Here is a 17,392-nt window from a genome sequence, read left to right on the forward strand (position 1 = left end):
CCACAGAGGTCGTGCTGGTGCCCGAGGAGGCTCACCGGGTAGGAAATGCTTCCGGAGCTCCTCCCCCGGTAGAAGCGGTAGCTGAGCCAGAACAGCCGTGTTAGACCGTGAAGAGGGGTCACACACGACGGGGCCATAAGGTACAAGGAGCCTGGGTCCCGAGGGCTTTGTGCAGAATGGCTGCCATCCCAGCCCTGGACGGCCAGCCTCTGGACTTCGACGGGAGGGAAAGATGCACTTCTGTTTCTTTTCAGCCACTTTTGGTCTTCGTGACTCACAGCCAAATACAAGCATAACTGCTACTGTGTTCCAAAAATGTTGGCTGTTCTCTGTCACGTGATTACAACCATTTAATGTCTGTCTTCCCGTTAGACTGTAGGCTCCATGAGGGCAGGGACCATGGCTGGACAGTGAATCCCCAAGGCCCAAGCCAGTGCCATCCACACAGCAGGCACCCAGTAAGTGTCTATTGAAGGAGTTGGTAAAATCCCCGTTCGAGACCTTCTTTCTCCCTGGGGCTGAGCACCAGCCTTGGGGCATCTTTAAGGTCCCACTTCAAGCCCATCTCCCAAGGAAAATCTTCCCTGTCACACCTCACTTCTTTCTGGTTCCTCTTCTTACAGGCCTCTTGGAACTTACACCATAAGTTACAAGGATGAAGCCATCCCGCTGCTGTTACGCCACTGGGCAGTCATTTCCTGGTTAGTCCCTGGATGCTTCTGTCATTGCTGAACTGGACCATACGCTACTCTTTGGCAGGGAAAACACTTTCAGTTTTGTAATCATTGGGAGCCTTAGCCTCAGTTCCTCAGAAATGCATATAGTGAACAATAAACACTTCATGAAGAAAAGAAAGGAGGAAATCTGATGAGGCCCCAACGTGGAGGAAGAATGTCAGATTTCAAGTTGGGGAGGGTGATTTTCAAAAAGGAGAAATAAATAAGGTCAAAAAAAGAGCAGTCAGAACGGGAGGGAGTAAACAAGAGTGAAAGACTCCCGAGAGCCTAACTTGAAAAAAATTTCAAAGGCAGGTTGGTGTTGAAAATGGGGAAAAGATGGGGCGCCTGGGTGGCGCAGTCGGTTAAGCGTCCCACTTCAGCCAGGTCACGATCTCGCGGTCCGTGAGTTCGAGCCCCGCGTCGGGCTCTGGGCTGATGGCTCAGAGCCTGGAGCCTGTTTCCGATTCTGTGTCTCCCTCTCTCTCTGCCCCTCCCCCGTTCATGCTCTGTCCCCAAAATAAATAAACGTTGGAATATGCATGAAACCTCATATCTCATACGCACGCACACACATACACACACGCACACACGTACACACACACACACACACACACACCTCAATTAATTACTTTAAAAAAAAAATTCAGACTGGTTGGAATCAGAGCATTTGGCCCAGGCTTGCTCAAACTGTTTATTTACAGGGAGTCCTTGGGGCTGTGGCACAGTGGTTAAGTCCAGGACCCCAGTTCCAGCTCAGTCACTCTGGGCCTCTTGCTTAACTCACCCCAGAAAGGCTAAGGCCAAGGGCCAGGCACCTGAAAGAAAGTGCTAGATGAACCCCAGCCCCTTATTACAAACCCCACACCCCAATCAGGATGGCCCTAAGCCCAGGGGAGCTCAGGGGATGGGGAGTGAACAGGAACAGAGTCCAGAGCACCGGCCAGAAGCACTCTCTCTTCTACCCAGGACCTGGATTTCACTGCAGGAGCCTGCACAGGAGACCCCAGGCCTAAGGAAATGGTCTTGCCTTGAGAGCCTCTAAGAGAGGCCATAAGGTATGACTGATGGGGGTGGAGATAGGGTGCAAAGACCAGGGAGAGCGCATGGCCAGGCTGGAAGGGAGCAAGGGCAGGAGGCAGGAGCACAGAGAGCATAGGTAGACAGACGAAGCTGCTCTCCCATCATGACCCCCTCTGGTTTCCCGCTACCCCTAATCTGGGGTAGGAATAGGACAGAAAAGCTCTACGGCATGTGGTGGTGTTTGGGAGCCCCTGGAACACCCCAGAAGGGACCAGGAGGGAGAGGCCGCACTCACCCTAGACGGGTCTGCTTCACCCAGACATTATGTGCTTGACAAAGGCTGGGAAAGAAAACAGAAATCAGTCACACACTTGGCACCTCCCAGCCGCCAGGACCTCTTCCCCTCCCACATACTGCCAGACTTCCAACCTCCCCACCACCCTTTCTCCAGACTGTGACTCTTTCTCTTATTTGGGGTTGAAGGGGAGCAGCTGGAAGAAAAGAAGGAACCTCTGCCCTGTGTCTTCGCCGCTGACACTCAGACATGGACAAAATGAGCTACGTTTTCTCTGCTAATCCCTGCAACCTTGAGAAAGGTACCAGCACCACCCCATTGTTCAGATGAGAAAACTGAGGCTCAGGGAAGGTAAGTGACTTGATCCAAGTCACACGGCCAGTCTATCACAGATCTATCTCCAAACCCTGTGCTCTTTCCATTATACTATGCTGTTCACTGCAAGGAGGGAAAAGAACATCCACCGAGAGCTGACCATTGCCCATCTGGTACACACAGCCTCCAGGCCCTGGATCTGTTCCGTCCTATTCTGCAGATCTGCCCAGCCCAAACCGTGCCCACCATGCCTGGGTGTCCGAGGGAGTGAGGCATGACCCGATACCTTCGTAATTGATGCAGCCATTGGCATCCTCTTGCCCAGCCAACAGCTGTTCCACTTCAGCCTCGGTCATCTTCTCTCCTGGGGTCGGAGAAGTAGACTCTGAGTTACAGATGGCCAACGAGGGACAGGCAAAACCCTAGCACTCCCTTGAGTCTCAAGGCCCAAGGCTCCCCAAGGCCGGGGAGGTGGACATCCAAACTTTGGAAGGGGAGCCAAGAGTCTTAGGTCCCTCCTACTCCCCGAGGGCTCTCCCTTTGCCCTACAGCCAGCACTGGGCAAGCAGACCAGGGCCTCAGTGACTGAAGCAAAGACAAGGGCAGGGGCCCTGGGTCCCACGTCTCAGGCCTCATCCCTGTCTGCTCTCCCAACCTGCTCTCCTCTCCTCCCAAGCCAGCTGAGCAAACCCAGTTGGGGAAGGTTGGAACAACCTTGGGCCTGGGGAGACAGGGCCTGAATCAGGATGTGATCCTAAGGACGCAAGGGCCCTTGGACGCCCCCAACATATGCCACCCGGGCACTTCCCAACCTCCATTCCTCCCACTCGGGCACCACCGGCCTGCATACCCAGGGTGGCAAGGACATGGCGAAGCTCGGCACCCATGACGGTGCCATTGCTCTCCTTGTCGAAAACGCGCAGCCCCTCCACAAAGTCCTCATAGGTGCCCTGCTCCTTGTTGCGGGAGATGTGCTGCAGGATGGGCAGGAACGTCTCAAAGTCCAGCATCTTGGCATTCATCTCTGTAGGCAGGAAGGAAACAATGTGATGGGAGCAGAGGGTCAGCAGGGGGCCTGGTCGCAGCTCTGCCAGGTCAGGACCGGGGTAGAAGGGGAAAGCCGCCATGACTCCCAGCCAGACCTCTCAGTTCCGGGTGGCCAGCTAGGCAGGGGAGCTGAGGGTGGCCTCAGCAGGATCTGAGGGGGCCCAACAGGTCACAGAACCAAGCCTCACATTCACAAGGTAGACTTGTGACATGTGATAGGCATGTCACAGAGGTAAACCAATAGGATTGCAAAAAAAAGAGAATTTTGCAAAATTCTCCCTTTGGGTCTCATTACTAGACCACATTGCCTGGAACAACTCTGAATCAATAATTTTTATAAATTTGCAATCCTTTTGTAACTAATCCATTTCTCCCATGTTGACATGTGTTGAAAGCTTTAATTTTAAAATACCGCAAATGTTGGCAATTCTTTCTTTTATAACAACACAGGAACCTCCAAAAATGGAAATTCCAAGCATCTTTTAACCTCTAAGCAGGACTGCTGGTCCTCTGACCCTTTCCTGCCCACATCCTTCACCCCACACTGTTGTCTTCACCAGCAAGAGGAGGAGGGGAAGGATCCAGATGGAGCCCAGGAAGCCTCTAGAGATGCATCCCAGCCCCCCGCCCAGCTGGGGGCTCTGCCCAGGTCTGCCTGCCCCACCTAGTACCTACACCTCTCAGAAGGACATGTGTGTTGGAGCAGCTGTTAACCTTACTACCCACACATGACAAGTGATATTCACAAATGGGACACATTCCCTTATATCACTTTTGAAACTCATCCCCCAAAACCTACTGAATGCAAATGAGCGAAAGAGGCATCATTACAGAGCTCATCTGAAGTCTGCTCCAACTTCTATTAAACAAGTAATTGGCAATCTTTAGTGCTCTGACCCTCATTGGAAACAAGTGGTCACAGGACATTTCAGGGTGGTGACACCTCAACTAAGAGCAACTGGGTGCAGGGGTACGGGCAAGTGGTTCGTGGTCAGATCCCCACCTCACCTCTCTGCACCCTGGGGCGTCAGAGGAAGACACTGAAGCAACAGAATGTCACTCCTGCTCTCCAGGAGCTCCGACCTCACAGGGAAAACAAGAACAGCTCCTAACCTGGGGAGGGGGGCTGGTCTTGAAGGGTTAAAGTGGGAGAGGAGAAAGAGCCCCAGGGGCCAGCGGGACAGACACCAGGAGGTGAGCTACAAGGCCCACACTGACCTTCAGGCTTAGGCTTGCCCAGGACACGCAGCACCTCGGCGTTGGTGGGGTTCTGGCCCAGGGCCCGCAGCACGTCCCCACACTGCCCGTAGGTAATCTTCATCTCCCCAGTTGGCGTCCGGTCAAACAACGAGAAAGCCTCTTTGAACTCTGCAGAGAGAAGAGCCGACTGCAGGCCCCTGGGCCAAGGCTGATCAGCCGCCACCCAGCCAGGCTGAAGAGCAGGTCAATGTGATTGATAAAACATTTCAGTATTTCCCTTCGGCCATCGTTCCAAACCCTCCTTGGAAGCCACCCCACACCATCTTCTGACAATCAAAGGGGCATCCTGGAGACTACATGACCTGCTCCAGCACTGGGCCTGGGATCTCTTCCATCAGTCATGGTCATATAACCTCAATGTCTCCCCTGCTCCATGGCTCCCATCCATCCACCCTTCCCTGCTGTAGGGGAGGTGCCTGCCTGTGGAAAATGTCAGGGAAATAAAAACAGCACTAGCTCAGAAGTCAGGATTCCTGGGTTCTCATCTTGGCTCTGCTGAGTAGCTTAGAATAAGCCCAGCTAAGACTGTTTCCTTGTGCAAACACAGGGAGTAAGGCTCCACTGTGAGTGTCAAAGGAGGTGGCAGCGTGTGGAGGCACTTTGCAAAGTGATAAGACCTGTTCAAAAGCTGGCTACTATCAGTACTGCCTTTTCCAGGCCAGACAAGCTGACCTGGTAGAGACCGTCAGACCACCCCAGCTCTACCACTGACCTACATGTGGCCTTGAGCAAACTACTAGCCTTAATCGGCCCTCTTTTTTTTTTTTTTTTTTTTTTAGCTCTAAGCAGGAATACAATGTCCACCTGAGTGGGTCGCTGTGGGGATTACCAAGTGCACCAAGCATGCTGTCTAGTGCATTTTAAAGGAATTAACAAATGGTGGCTATTATTGTATTCCCTAGTTCTGGAGCCAGCTCAGAGCTAGGACTCGATTCCTGAAGGTACCAGGTTAGGTATCAAAGAGGCAGGGCTGAATTAAGGCACTCCTGGGCCTTTTGCAAAGAACCTTAATTCCTCATTAATTTGGATTCAACTAGTTCATTACTGGGGATAATCTGGACTGGGAATGGCAAAGAAATGATTTACTAAGCAGATAGATTAACAACATAAACCAAAGAATGCGTGAACCACTTAGGAAGAAAGCTGCTTTAAATCCTCGCCATATACGTTAGAAACACTTATTCCTTAGAGGCTGCTTATGGATTATTTACAAATCATTCTGCACATCAAAGCAAGTTCCCCAAGATGTTTACTCGCAAGTCTTTATTGGGCTTTGTAAGAATTTAAAAAGATAGAAAACCATATGTCTTGCAATTACTGAATAATTGAGTTCAAATTCCATTTCCATTGCTTACTAGCTGTGTGACCTTGGGCAAGTAAATATTTAATCTCCATAAACCTCTCCTCTTCCATAAATGGCACCTACCTCATAGGGTTCTTAAATTACATTCAAATTAAATACAATAACGTATGTTAAAAATCTTAACAAAATGGCCAGCGTATAGTAAATGCTCGAACAATGGTGGTAGTATTATCTTACTACCACTCAACTATCAATCCTGGCCAGGTCACTTAACCTCACTGAAACTTGGTTTCCTCCTTTGCCAAAAGGAAATAACACCCACCTCACAGTTCTGTTAGAAGGATTTAAAAAAAAGGTTTTTTTTTTAACATTTAAGGCAACGAGCATGGCTTTTGGCACAAATTCAGTGCTCAATGAATGTATGTTAGCCGAATCTGAACTCAGACTTTTTGATCTTCTAGTTCATTCAGAAGAGTGAGGTCAGGTTTAATAAAAGGAGTCTCCCCATCAAAGAAGAACATAATGATACTTATTAGGAGGGTGGAACCTGACAGGGGAAGTAATAAGCACGATGACCTGCGATTTGATCACTTACAACGGACCAAGATCTGCACTAATAATGTTGTATGGATTACCTCATTAAATCTTTCGAAAACCTTAGGCTATAAGTATTGTTACCCTCATTTATAGGCCAGTGTGCCCATGACTTCTGACCAAGGATTCATGGCACCAAGAAAATAGTGAGGAGGGAGGAGGAGGAGGGAAGGACCTGCTTTACCTGCTGAACTCCAGCCTGCTGCAGAGTCCTGGTATGCACAGAAACCCCAAACACTGGAGTTTAGGGCTGCTACTAGGTAGAAGACAAAGCCAGCGCGATCACGGGGTGCATGAGAGGTGATGTTCACGGGCCCAGAAGAAACCTTTTCTCAATAGTCTGTAGTAGTCAGGTGCTTACTAGTGCAAAGAGCAAAGGTGGTAATTCCTTCCTACAAGAATAAGAAAATCTGGAGAGGGACTGGTAAATCAAGAGTTAGAAGCTAACTCCTTTGGGGAAAAAAAAAAGCGGCATAAAAAAATGGGGCCAGGGCACCTCATTGGCTCAGTCGGTTGAGCATCGGACTTTGGCTCATGTCATGATCTCTAGGTTTGTGAGTTCTAGCCCCACATCAGGCTCTCTGCTGTCAGCGTGGAGCTGGCTTCAGATCCTCTGTCTCCCTCTCTCTGTGCCCTTCCCTGCTCATGCACCCCCCTCTCTCAAAAATGAATAAACATTTTTTTTTAATGGGGCCATATCACCTGGAGAATATAAAGCTAAGACATGCTGAAAAGAGTCACAGAATTTCTGAATTGGAAAGAACCAAATATTACTTTGCCAATAAGAAAATTAACGTTCAAAAAAGTGACTTGCCAAAAGTCTCGTGGCCAAGAGTGGCAGAATTAGGGCTAATACCAAAATTTCATTCCAAATAACATTATTTCCAGCATAACACAAGAAAACCATCTTCAGCTTCATCAAAGATCAAATGAAGAGCTAGCAAGAGTAAAATTAAAACAGAAACAATTCCAATCCAAAATAAGAAACATCTTTAAGGCCAGAGGAATGACAGACTGAAAGGAATTAGGCCATAGCCCTAAAAATCTTCACAGAGGAAAGAGGCAACCAGCCGTCGCCCTTGGCTTTGACCATGATTCCCATTTGGAAAATGAAAAATTGTGGTCATTAGTTGACTTTCTAGTCCTCATGAGTACCACTATGCTTGTGTCTACACAAAAGTATATACTTAATTAAAATCCACTAAAGCTCAACATAGTATTGCAAGTCTTAGCCTCAGCAATCAGACAACACAAAGAAATAAAAGGCATTCAAATTGGCCAGGAGGAGGTCAAACTTTCACTCTTCGCAGATGACATGATACTCTACATGGAAAATCCAAAAGATTCCCCCAAAAAACTGCTAGAACTGGTCCATAAGTTCAACAAAGTCGCAGGATATAAAATCAATGCACAGAAATTGGTTGCATTCCTATACACCAATAATGAAGCAACAGAAAGAGAAATAGAGGAGTTGATCCCATTTAAAATTGCACCAAAACCCATAAGATACCTAGGAATAAATCTAACCAAAGAGGTGAAAAATCTATACACCGAAAACTATAGAAGGCTTATGAAAGAAATTAAAGAAGACACAAAAAAATGGAAAAATATTCCATGCTCCTGGATAAGAAAGCAAATATTGTTAAAATGTCGATACTACCCAAAGCAATCTACATATTCAATGCAATACCTATCAAAATGACACCAGCATTCTTCACAGAGCTAGAACAAATAACCCTAAAATTTGTATGGAACCACAAAAGACCTCGAATAACCAAAGCAATCTTGAAAAAGAAAACCAAAGCAGGAGGCATCATAATTCTGGACTTCAAGTTGTAATACAAAGCTGTAATCATCAAGACAGTATGGTATTGGCACAAGAACAGACATTCAGATCAATGGAACAGAATAGAGAACCCCAAAATGGACCCACAAACGTATGGCCAACTAATCTTTGACAAAGCAGGAAAGAATATCCAATGGAATAAGGACAGTCTCTTCAACAAATGGTGCTGGGAAAACTGGCCAGTGACATGCAGAAGAATGAACCTGGACCACTTACACCATACACAAAAATAAACTCAAAATGGATGAAAGACCTAAGTGTAAGACAGGAAACCAACAAAATCCTCGAGGAGAAAGCAGGCAAAAACCTCTTTGATCTTGGCCGCAGCAACTTCTTACTCGACACGTATCTGGAGGCAAGGGAAACAAAAGCAAAAATGAACTACTGGGACCTCATCAAGATAAAAAGCTTCTGCACAGCGAAGGAAACAATCAGCAAAGCTAAAAGGCAACTGATGGAATAGGAGAAGATCTTTGCAAACAACAGATCAGATAGAGGATTAGTATCCAAAATCTATAGAGAACTTATCAAACTCAACACCCAAAAAACAAATAATTCAGTGAAGAAATGGACAAAAGACATGAATAGACACTTCTCCAAAGAAGACACCCAGACGGCCAACTGACACATGAAAAAATGCTCAACATCACTCATCATCAGGGACGTACAAATCAAAACCACAATGAGATACTCCTTCACACCTGTCAGAATGGCTAACATTAACAACTCAGGCAACAACAGATGTTGGCAAGGATGCGGAGAGAAAGGATCTCTTTTGCACTGCTGGTGGGAATGCAAACTGGTGCAGCCACTCTGGAAAACAGTATGGAGGTTCCTCAAAAAATTAAAAATAGAACTACCCTACAACCCAGCAATTGCACTACTAGGTGTTTATCCCAGGGATACAGGTATGCTATTTCGAAGGGACACGTGCACCCCCATGTTTATAGCAGCACTATATCAACAATAGCCAAAGTATGGAAAGAGCCCAACTGTCCATCGATGGATGAATGGATAAAGAAGACGTGGTATATATATACAATGGAGTATTACTCGGCAATCAAAAAGAATGAAATCTTGCCATTTGCCACTACGTGGATGGAACTAGAGGGTATTATGCTAAGCAAAATTAGTCAGAGAAAGACATATATCATATGACTTCACTCTTATAAGGACCTTAAGATACAAAACAGATGAACATAAGGGAAGGAAAGCAAAAATAATTTTAAAACGGCGGGGGGGGGAACCATAGAGAATTTTTAAATATGGAGACCAAACAGATAGTTCCTGGAGGGGCTGTGGGAGGGGGGATGGGCTAAATGGGTAAGGGTCATTAAGGAATCTACTCCTGAAATCATCATTGCACTATATGCTAACTAACCTGGATGTAAATTTAAAAAATAAATAAAAAGTAAAAAGTAAATAAAATAAAATACACTGAAGTCAATTTTAAGTATTTCGCTGCACCCCAGACTATTGACTGAAAAGTGAGCATCCACAGGGTGTTGCAAAAGCAGAGTCAGATTCAATCCACTAGTTTCAAAATGCATCCACTAGTTCTCATGCCCTGTGTTTGGGTAAACTGGCATCACTTTTTGGAAAGGCAATTTGGCAATAGCTATTACAGTTTAAAATGCATGTATCCTTTGACCCCTGCTAGGAAGTTCCCCTGGGGAAACCATGCCGATGCCCCCCAACTGGAAACAGCCTAAAGGTCTAGCACTGCTAGCCTGATTAAATTAAAAGGTGCATCCATTCTTTTTTAGAGAATGTAATTCTTAGGGCGCCTGGGTGGCTCAGTCAGGTAAGCATCCAACTCTTGATTTCGGCTCAGGTCATGAGCTCATGCTTTGTGAGATCGAGCCCTGAGTAGGACTTTGCACTGACAATGCAGAGGCTGCTTGGGATTCTTTCTCTCCCTCTCTCTCTCTGCCCCTACACACCCAAAATAAATAAATAAACTTAAAAAAAATAAAAGAATGTAATTCTTTTTAAAAATGAAAAATTATATAAACTATAAAAAGATACCAAGATAGGGGCGCCTGGGTGGCGCAGTCGGTTAAGCGTCCGACTTCAGCCAGGTCACGATCTCGCGGTCCGTGGGTTTGAGCCCCACGTCAGGCTCTGGGCTGATGGCTCGGAGCCTGGAGCCTGTTTCCGATTCTGTGTCTCCCTCTCTCTCTGCCCCTCCCCCATTCATGCTCTGTCTCTCTCTGTCCCAAAAATAAATAAACGTTGAAAAAAAAAAAAAGATACCAAGATACAGTATTAAGTAATATATATTATATATTAGTAAATCCAAATATGCATTAAGTAAAGGGTATAGGACAGTATGTATCACATGACTCAATATGTATACATTTTATACATACTGGTATATCACTATATTTTTCTCAAAGGACACGTAGTCTTATCAACAGTGGATTTGGGAGAGGGATCAGCATCAGAGGAAAGCAAAGGGAAAATATTTTTATTTTTCATTATTTATATTTAAGTAGTATATATATTTTTTAACCATTTGCAGGTATTAGTCTACTTTTTAAAAATATAGTTATGTGCTTAAAATCAAGGGGTTGGATCAGAGGACCTTTCAAGGTCCCTCCCAGCTCCCATGATTTTATGTCCTGGAGGCACCTGGTGGGGAAAACAGAGGGATAAGTCGCAATGGCAGTGAGCCCCAGCTATAAAGCAGGTATCACATGATGAAACATTCCATTCCCAAAACACCAGACTCCTACAGGAGATAGGCAATAATCAGGTTGGAGGGTAGGAGATCTTGACCCTTCTCTTGAAGCTGCACTTAATAAAACTTTATGCCTTCATCAAAGATGGAGAAGGATTGGTGGTGGGGATCACAGGTGGACTAAGCACCCCAAAGTCACCCTTGACCCTTCCCCCTTTAGTGAGTGAGCACCTCAGTGGGCTACAGGGTGAGGGGAGAGGATGCCAGTGACCTAAGGAGGGCTTTCTAATACCAGGAACAGAAACGGGAGTTCTAAATATCTTGAATAGGTTTTGGGGGTGAGGGGAAAAAAAGACATTTGTGCTGTGCATGTAATATGTTCCAGGCAGTCTGGCAGAATAGGTGGGAATTCAGGTCTGGAATCAGATTGCCTGAGTTTGAATCCTGGCTCCACTACCAACTGCCTGTGTGAGATTGGGCAAACTACCAAACCTCTCTGTGCCTCAGTGTTATCACTGTAAAATGGGGGGAGTAACAGTCTCTATCTCATCAGGTTGTTGTAAGAGTTAAGTGAGTTAATCCACGTAAAGCACTTAAGAAATAACACATTTAGGGGCATCTGGGCGGGTCAGTCGGTTGAGCATCTGACTCTTGGTTTCCATTCAGGTCATGATCCCGGGGCTCTGTGCTGGGCATGGAGCCTGCTTACATCTCTCCCACACAAAAAATAGAAAGAGAAAGAGAGAGGAAGGAAGGAAGGAAGGAAGGAAGGAAGGAAGGAAGGACGGACATATCTGTTGTAGTTGAAAATGGGCACACAGAAAACCTTTGGCAAATACAGGTTATCGATGATGATGACAGTGATTACTATTACCTACAAGTACTGCTCTCCTTCCTCCTCCTCCTCCTCCTCCTCCTCCTCCTCCTCCTCCTCCTCTTCCTCCTCCTCTTCCAGGAAAGTGCAACAGAGGGTGTGTGGGAGGAGGTGGGCTTGTCAGTACTCACCTTCGATCTGGTCAGCAGTGAAGTCTATCTGTGGGGAGGGAAACACAGGAATGAAGGCTGAGACTGCCGAAGGCTCCCGAAGCACAAGTGGCCTCCGCCATCGCAGTCGGAGTCACCTCCCGCAGGTCACCAATAAGCAGGGCAGGAGACTGAGCACAGAACCCAGCCTCCTGACTAGGAGCCACGGCTCACAGTCTATCACATAGGGCAGCCACCAGAGCTCCGTCAGGACCATTTGTGAAGCCATGGCTCACAATGAGAGGGAAAGAGAGAAAGAGAAGTATGCTAGATAATGTTAGAACCTATGCTGACTCCCTATTGTAATTTCTTTGGGTCAAATGTAAATAATTCCTCATCCCAGCCGGCAAGAAACCACACTCACTTTCATCCCTACTCCACAATCCACCCGCAATCCCTCTCCCACCGCCCACCGCTCCTCACCCTCGGCCTCCCTTTCCCACTGGCGATCCACCTCCTCCAATCACACCTTCTCTTTCTGCACCCCATTCCACCCCCACCTCTCCCTCTTAGGCACTGGGACAGCAAGACTAGTTTGGGTGGACCCTTGATGTTTCATAACCTGCGGTCCTGCCTCTAGGTGTCCCCAGGCGGGGGGCCCCTTGAGGCCAGGGTTCCCGAGGGGCAGGCATTTCTGCTACTGTTCACAGAAATGCCTGGCACAGGGTAGAGGCTCAAAGACTATCTGTTGAGCAAACGAATAAATTTTGGGTTCGCCCCCACAACTCATGATAATCCGATGCTGAGTACAGAAGAGGCAGGTGGGAAGCTCTGAAAATGAATGGCAATGAACAAGCATGAGTCATCATTGTAATTTGGGATTTTGTGTGTCACTTCATCGTCCTTATCTACCACCACCCTCCCAGTGGCAGTGGTAACCACTCCTGGCGTATCTTCAAGGACAGCCATTTCTAGTCCTAACTCAGCCACTTGTGATGTGTCCCCCCCCCCCCCGCCCACTTCTGCCCCCCACAGGCTGACCTCCATTAATGAGGACTTCCTGGGGTGACTGGAAGGAGCTAGGAGAGCGGAGGAGGGGTTACAGTGGGTTGGGAAGGAAACTGGCTGTGACCAGGAACGGGCTTTGGCGAAGGTGGGGTTGGTCAGGAAGGTAGAGGAACCCCTAAAATAGGGTAAAGGATGCTTTGCATGAACTTTCTGAGGAAATGGTGTGGTTGTCTTACATCGTAATGAGTTAAGCCCCAGGAGTAAATGTGTAAGAGAAATTAGTATGAAAACATAAAATCAGAATATATAACCACACACTTTGGGCTTAAGTTTACTTTCGTTCTATCTTTGAGCAAAGAGTCTTCTAAGCAAAGGAACCGGAGAAGTACAATAATAGGGGAAACAGTCCTCATGAAGGATACATAAATTCTTTTTTCACTTTAAAGCAATTTCAACAACCCTCAGGATGGGAAGCTCCAGACATGGGAAAGAGGACTTCAACCAGGGGTGAGAAACTGGGGGAGGTGGGTAGATGGAGAGAAGTGACAGGCCAAAGAGACTGGGAGGGTGGCTCTGATCTGAGATCACTAGGCACCTGCCATGCAGATGTCAGGGACCAGGCTGCCCCACAGGAGTAGTGCATTATCAGAACAAATCAGAAATAAAAGCATCCTGGGGGCCTGGGTGGCTCAGTCGGTTGAGCATCTGACTCTTGATTTGGGCTGGGGTCATGATCCCAGGTTCATGGGATGGAGCCCCTGTCACACTCTAAGCTCAGTGTGGTTCTCTCTCTCTCTCTCTCTCTCTCTCTCTCTCTCTCTCTCTCTATCCCTATGCCTCTACCCTGCTCACACTTGTGGGCTCGCGCGCTTTCTCTCTCTCAAAAACTAAAAATAAAGTCATCATCCCTGTTTTTCTCTTTATTTAAAAAAAAATTGTTTTTTAAAGAAATAAAAGCATCCTGATGGGGGTGGGAGATAGTCAGCTTTTCTTGCTAGGCTCTGCCCATAGTGGGAGTAATGAATGACCCAGGGACTTTCAAGGTCTTACACTATTGCCTTCAAGTGGACCCTAACCAAGCCCAGGGACGTGCAACGGCCTCCGTTTCTTGGCCAACCCAGTTCTGCTTGACTCCTGACCCTTGTAGTGATTACCATAGATCAACCTCAGGTCCTTGGCACAACTGCAAGGTCTCGGGGGGCTGTGGGTGCTGGGAGGAACACTGAGAGAGCCAGGGAGGGTCATCCAAATTAGAGCCCAGAGTTTCAGTTTCCCTGCCTCCTCGTCACAGAACCCAGTCCTGAGCTCTTATTTTAATCTAATCCCTCGCCACCCCCAGACCTGCCCTAGTGGCTATCCCCAGAGGCCCACCACTCCCAACCTGTTATTAATAGCTCTTCATACCAGTAGCACTTGACCTCTTACATTCTGGCGCCAAGGCTCAGAACTGCTTCACTCTCCAGAGGCCTCTGACTCCTCCCTCCTCGGCCCATCCCCTCCCAGTCCCATTCCTTCAGCAGCTGGGCCAGACAGCTGGGAGGCCTAAAGTGACTGAGTCAGCAGGCGGAGTCTACACCAGCTCCAGGAAGAGGAACCTTCCAGTTCGAGGGGGAGCAGGGAGGGCAGAGAGGGCAGAGGGCTGGGGCAGCAGAGGGAACCAGGCCCCACTCCCTCACCAGGTTAGAGGGAGGCTCTCAGCCTGGGAGGGGCCAGTTCACTGCACACTCCAGCCAGGAGCCCAGGCTGAGGCCACCGAGGGAGGGAACCACCTGAGGAGGGGAGGGGAGGGGAGAGGGAAGCAGGCCTCCTCTCCCTTATCTGGAGCCTCTCTGCCCCCATCGCCCACCCACTGCAAGGGTCTTACAGACGAAGCCTCTCCCAGACCCCCTGCTTCCTCACTGCTTAAATCACTTAATCCAAGTTGCGCGGGCAGTTACCATTATGTGTCTCTTCTCCAGAAAGATATTGTACTACTACCTCTGAGAAAAGGGCCAGTCTCTTTTTCTTTGCTATGGTGGCTCCCCCAGTGCCTTAAAATTTAAGGCTGAATGGTCGGTTGGTTGTACCTCCCTGCCATTCCCAACTCTGCTGGGTAAATTTGGGGTGACAGAGCAGAAATCCATTGCTGAGGGGAAAGACCTACAACCCCAAATACCCCTCACCAGCTCCAACACTGGCTCCCTTGCCCCACGCCCTGTGATGTGGGGCATGGACGCCACAGCCCTCATGCCAGTCCAGTCTCCAGGAAGTAGATCTCTAAGGTCCAGGACAGACAGGATCCTGAATTTCATCCCCACCTCCATCCCAGTGGGGGAGGCTCACTCACCTTTACACTCTTGGGGTCAAAGGCAGGTTCCTTGGGGGGTTCAGGAGCTGGGGCAGGGGCTGGGGCTGGGGCGGCCTTGGCTGCTTCCTTCTTAGGCTCAGGCTTCTTGGGAGGCATGTTGTCTTGCTGGGATCTTCAGTGGAGGTGGGAGCTAGGAAGGAATCAAGAGATGTGGCGCCTGGGAGATGAGACAGGAGGCCGGGCCGCCTCCCTCCCCTTTTATCCTGGGCAGGAGCCCCCACAGAGGGGCTGGGTGAGAGCAAGAGCAACTGTTCTGACTATAAAAGGAAGAAACACCGGCAGGGTACAGCTGACAACTGTGTATTGTCACCAGGTTTGGGGCGACAAGCCCCCCTCCCCCCACCACCCCTTCCCTCCACACCTCACACTCCTCCTGGCCTCCACCTCTGGGACAGGCTGATCCCTTCCTGCCAATCAGTGGAAACCCAGAGGGGCCAGGAAAACAGACCCTCTCGAAAATGCCAGAGTCCAGCCAGAGAGATGAGCTGACTTGAGCAGTTGATAACCCTCACACAAAGCCCAGGGGAGGGTAAGGCTTTTTTTAGCCCCTCCTGAGCAGAGGCAGCCCACTGCACATTCCTTTTAGGCCAGGCTCCTTTAAGCTGACAGCCACTCTGGGGCCTCGGCTCTGCCTCTGGGCTGGAGCCCTGAAGCAACAGCTGGTCCAGTCAACCCACACTGTCCCCACACCCTCCCTATCCACAGGGTAAAGCCCTCCATCCTCCAGAGCAGGCAACCCAGGAGCTGCACCGATCTCGAGCCCCTGGGTTTATCTGCCCTCACCCCACCAACCTCAATCATGCCTTCAACAAGTACTGAGCACTGAACTTGTGCTTGGGGGGGGGGGGGTCTTGGGGGGGGTCTTAGGTGAGAGGCAGGGAGGTGTGGCTGAAAGTCAACGAGACTGGAGGTCAGAAAACTTGGGTCTTGTTGTCACTACACCTCTAACTCGCTCTGTGCCCCTGGACTCTGTGTGTGTGTGTGCATGTGCAGGTGTGTGTGTGGTGCTTACTGTGTACCAGGTACTGTTAGGTGCTGTCATATAAAATCTCATTAAACCTTTGCCACAATACTATAAAATAAATATTATTACTCCTCTTTTGCACCTGGGGAGATTGAAACCAAAAGTGGTCGGGTAACAGGGTCACTCAGCTAATTAGCTATGAGCTGGATTACAACCCAAGTGTGTCCGATTCTAAAGTTTATGCTTAAATCATTGATAGCATAATCCCATTTATGGGGACGGGCGTGCGCGCACACAGATACGTTTGTGTTCATTGGAAAGCTCAGGATGGATACACAGTAAACTGGTAGGAAGAAACACCCCTGGGATCCTGGGGCGGGGAGGGGGTTGAGGAAGGGAACAGGACGGCAGTTTGTAGCTTTGTACTTTTTTCACTTCCTATATTAATGGAAATTTTTATAACGAGCATGTGCTGTTTTTGTAAAAAACGTTGAAAGTCTATAAAGTGTTCAGAAAACTCATCCACCGCACAGAATTGCTTTCAGCTGAACTTTAAGACTCTACAGTTCAGAAGATAAGGAGACCAAGTTGAGAGCAGAAAAGTCTGGTTTACTTGCCTATAAAACAGGATTGCTAGACTCCCACAACACCGGCTCCCTGCCAGCTCCTAAGCCTGCAAATCCAGGCGTCGGGAGCCCGCACCAGCCCATTCTCCAGGCTCCCCAAGCCCAGGCTCCATTTGCCAGATCTTTCCTAGACGAAAGGGCCCTTAGACTTGCTCTTATCCTACCTGGTTTTGTAGGTGAAGAACCTAATGCCCAGAGAGACTTTTAAGCAGCCTCAAGACGTTCAGCTATTTATAGGCACAGCTGAGCCAGCTAATTCTGGCCCCCGGTGTGTGGCGCTCTTACCCCACCCTACCGCTCCCGGAGCCTAGGTGTGCTTTCACCACTGGTAAGCAGAGAAGCCTTCAAAGGAAACTGAGGCAGGAAAAGGGGCCAGACTCGCCCAAGGGGGAACGCAAACCC

General features: G+C 48.5%; 1 protein-coding gene across 5 annotated transcripts in view; it reads right to left on the minus strand.

Moving 5' to 3' along the window:
- Positions 1-1,371: 1,371 nt before the first annotated feature.
- The window catches only part of MYL4 (myosin light chain 4), a 30,522-nt gene continuing 14,501 nt past the window's right edge, over positions 1,372-17,392 (minus strand). For 3 of the 5 annotated variants that reach the window (XM_040460056.1, XM_040460054.1, XM_040460055.1), the window contains 7 exons: positions 15,380-15,530; positions 12,088-12,115; positions 4,615-4,764; positions 3,200-3,373; positions 2,636-2,713; positions 2,035-2,079; positions 1,372-1,534 (listed from right to left, as the gene is read on the minus strand). In XM_040460056.1, coding sequence (XP_040315990.1) covers positions 2,051-2,079; positions 2,636-2,713; positions 3,200-3,373; positions 4,615-4,764; positions 12,088-12,115; positions 15,380-15,496 — 576 coding nt within the window. In that variant the 5' untranslated portion in view covers positions 15,497-15,530 and the 3' untranslated portion in view covers positions 1,372-1,534; positions 2,035-2,050. Of the gene's footprint in view, positions 1,535-2,034; positions 2,080-2,635; positions 2,714-3,199; positions 3,374-4,614; positions 4,765-12,087; positions 12,116-15,379; positions 15,621-15,761; positions 15,872-17,392 lie in introns of those variants that run through there. The other 2 variants (XM_040460057.1, XM_040460053.1) reach the window with 2 other exon arrangements.

The sequence above is a fragment of the Herpailurus yagouaroundi genome, unplaced genomic scaffold (genome assembly GCF_014898765.1).
Source record: "Herpailurus yagouaroundi ecotype Mexico unplaced genomic scaffold, PumYag 247, whole genome shotgun sequence".
Lineage (NCBI taxonomy): Eukaryota > Metazoa > Chordata > Mammalia > Carnivora > Felidae > Herpailurus > Herpailurus yagouaroundi.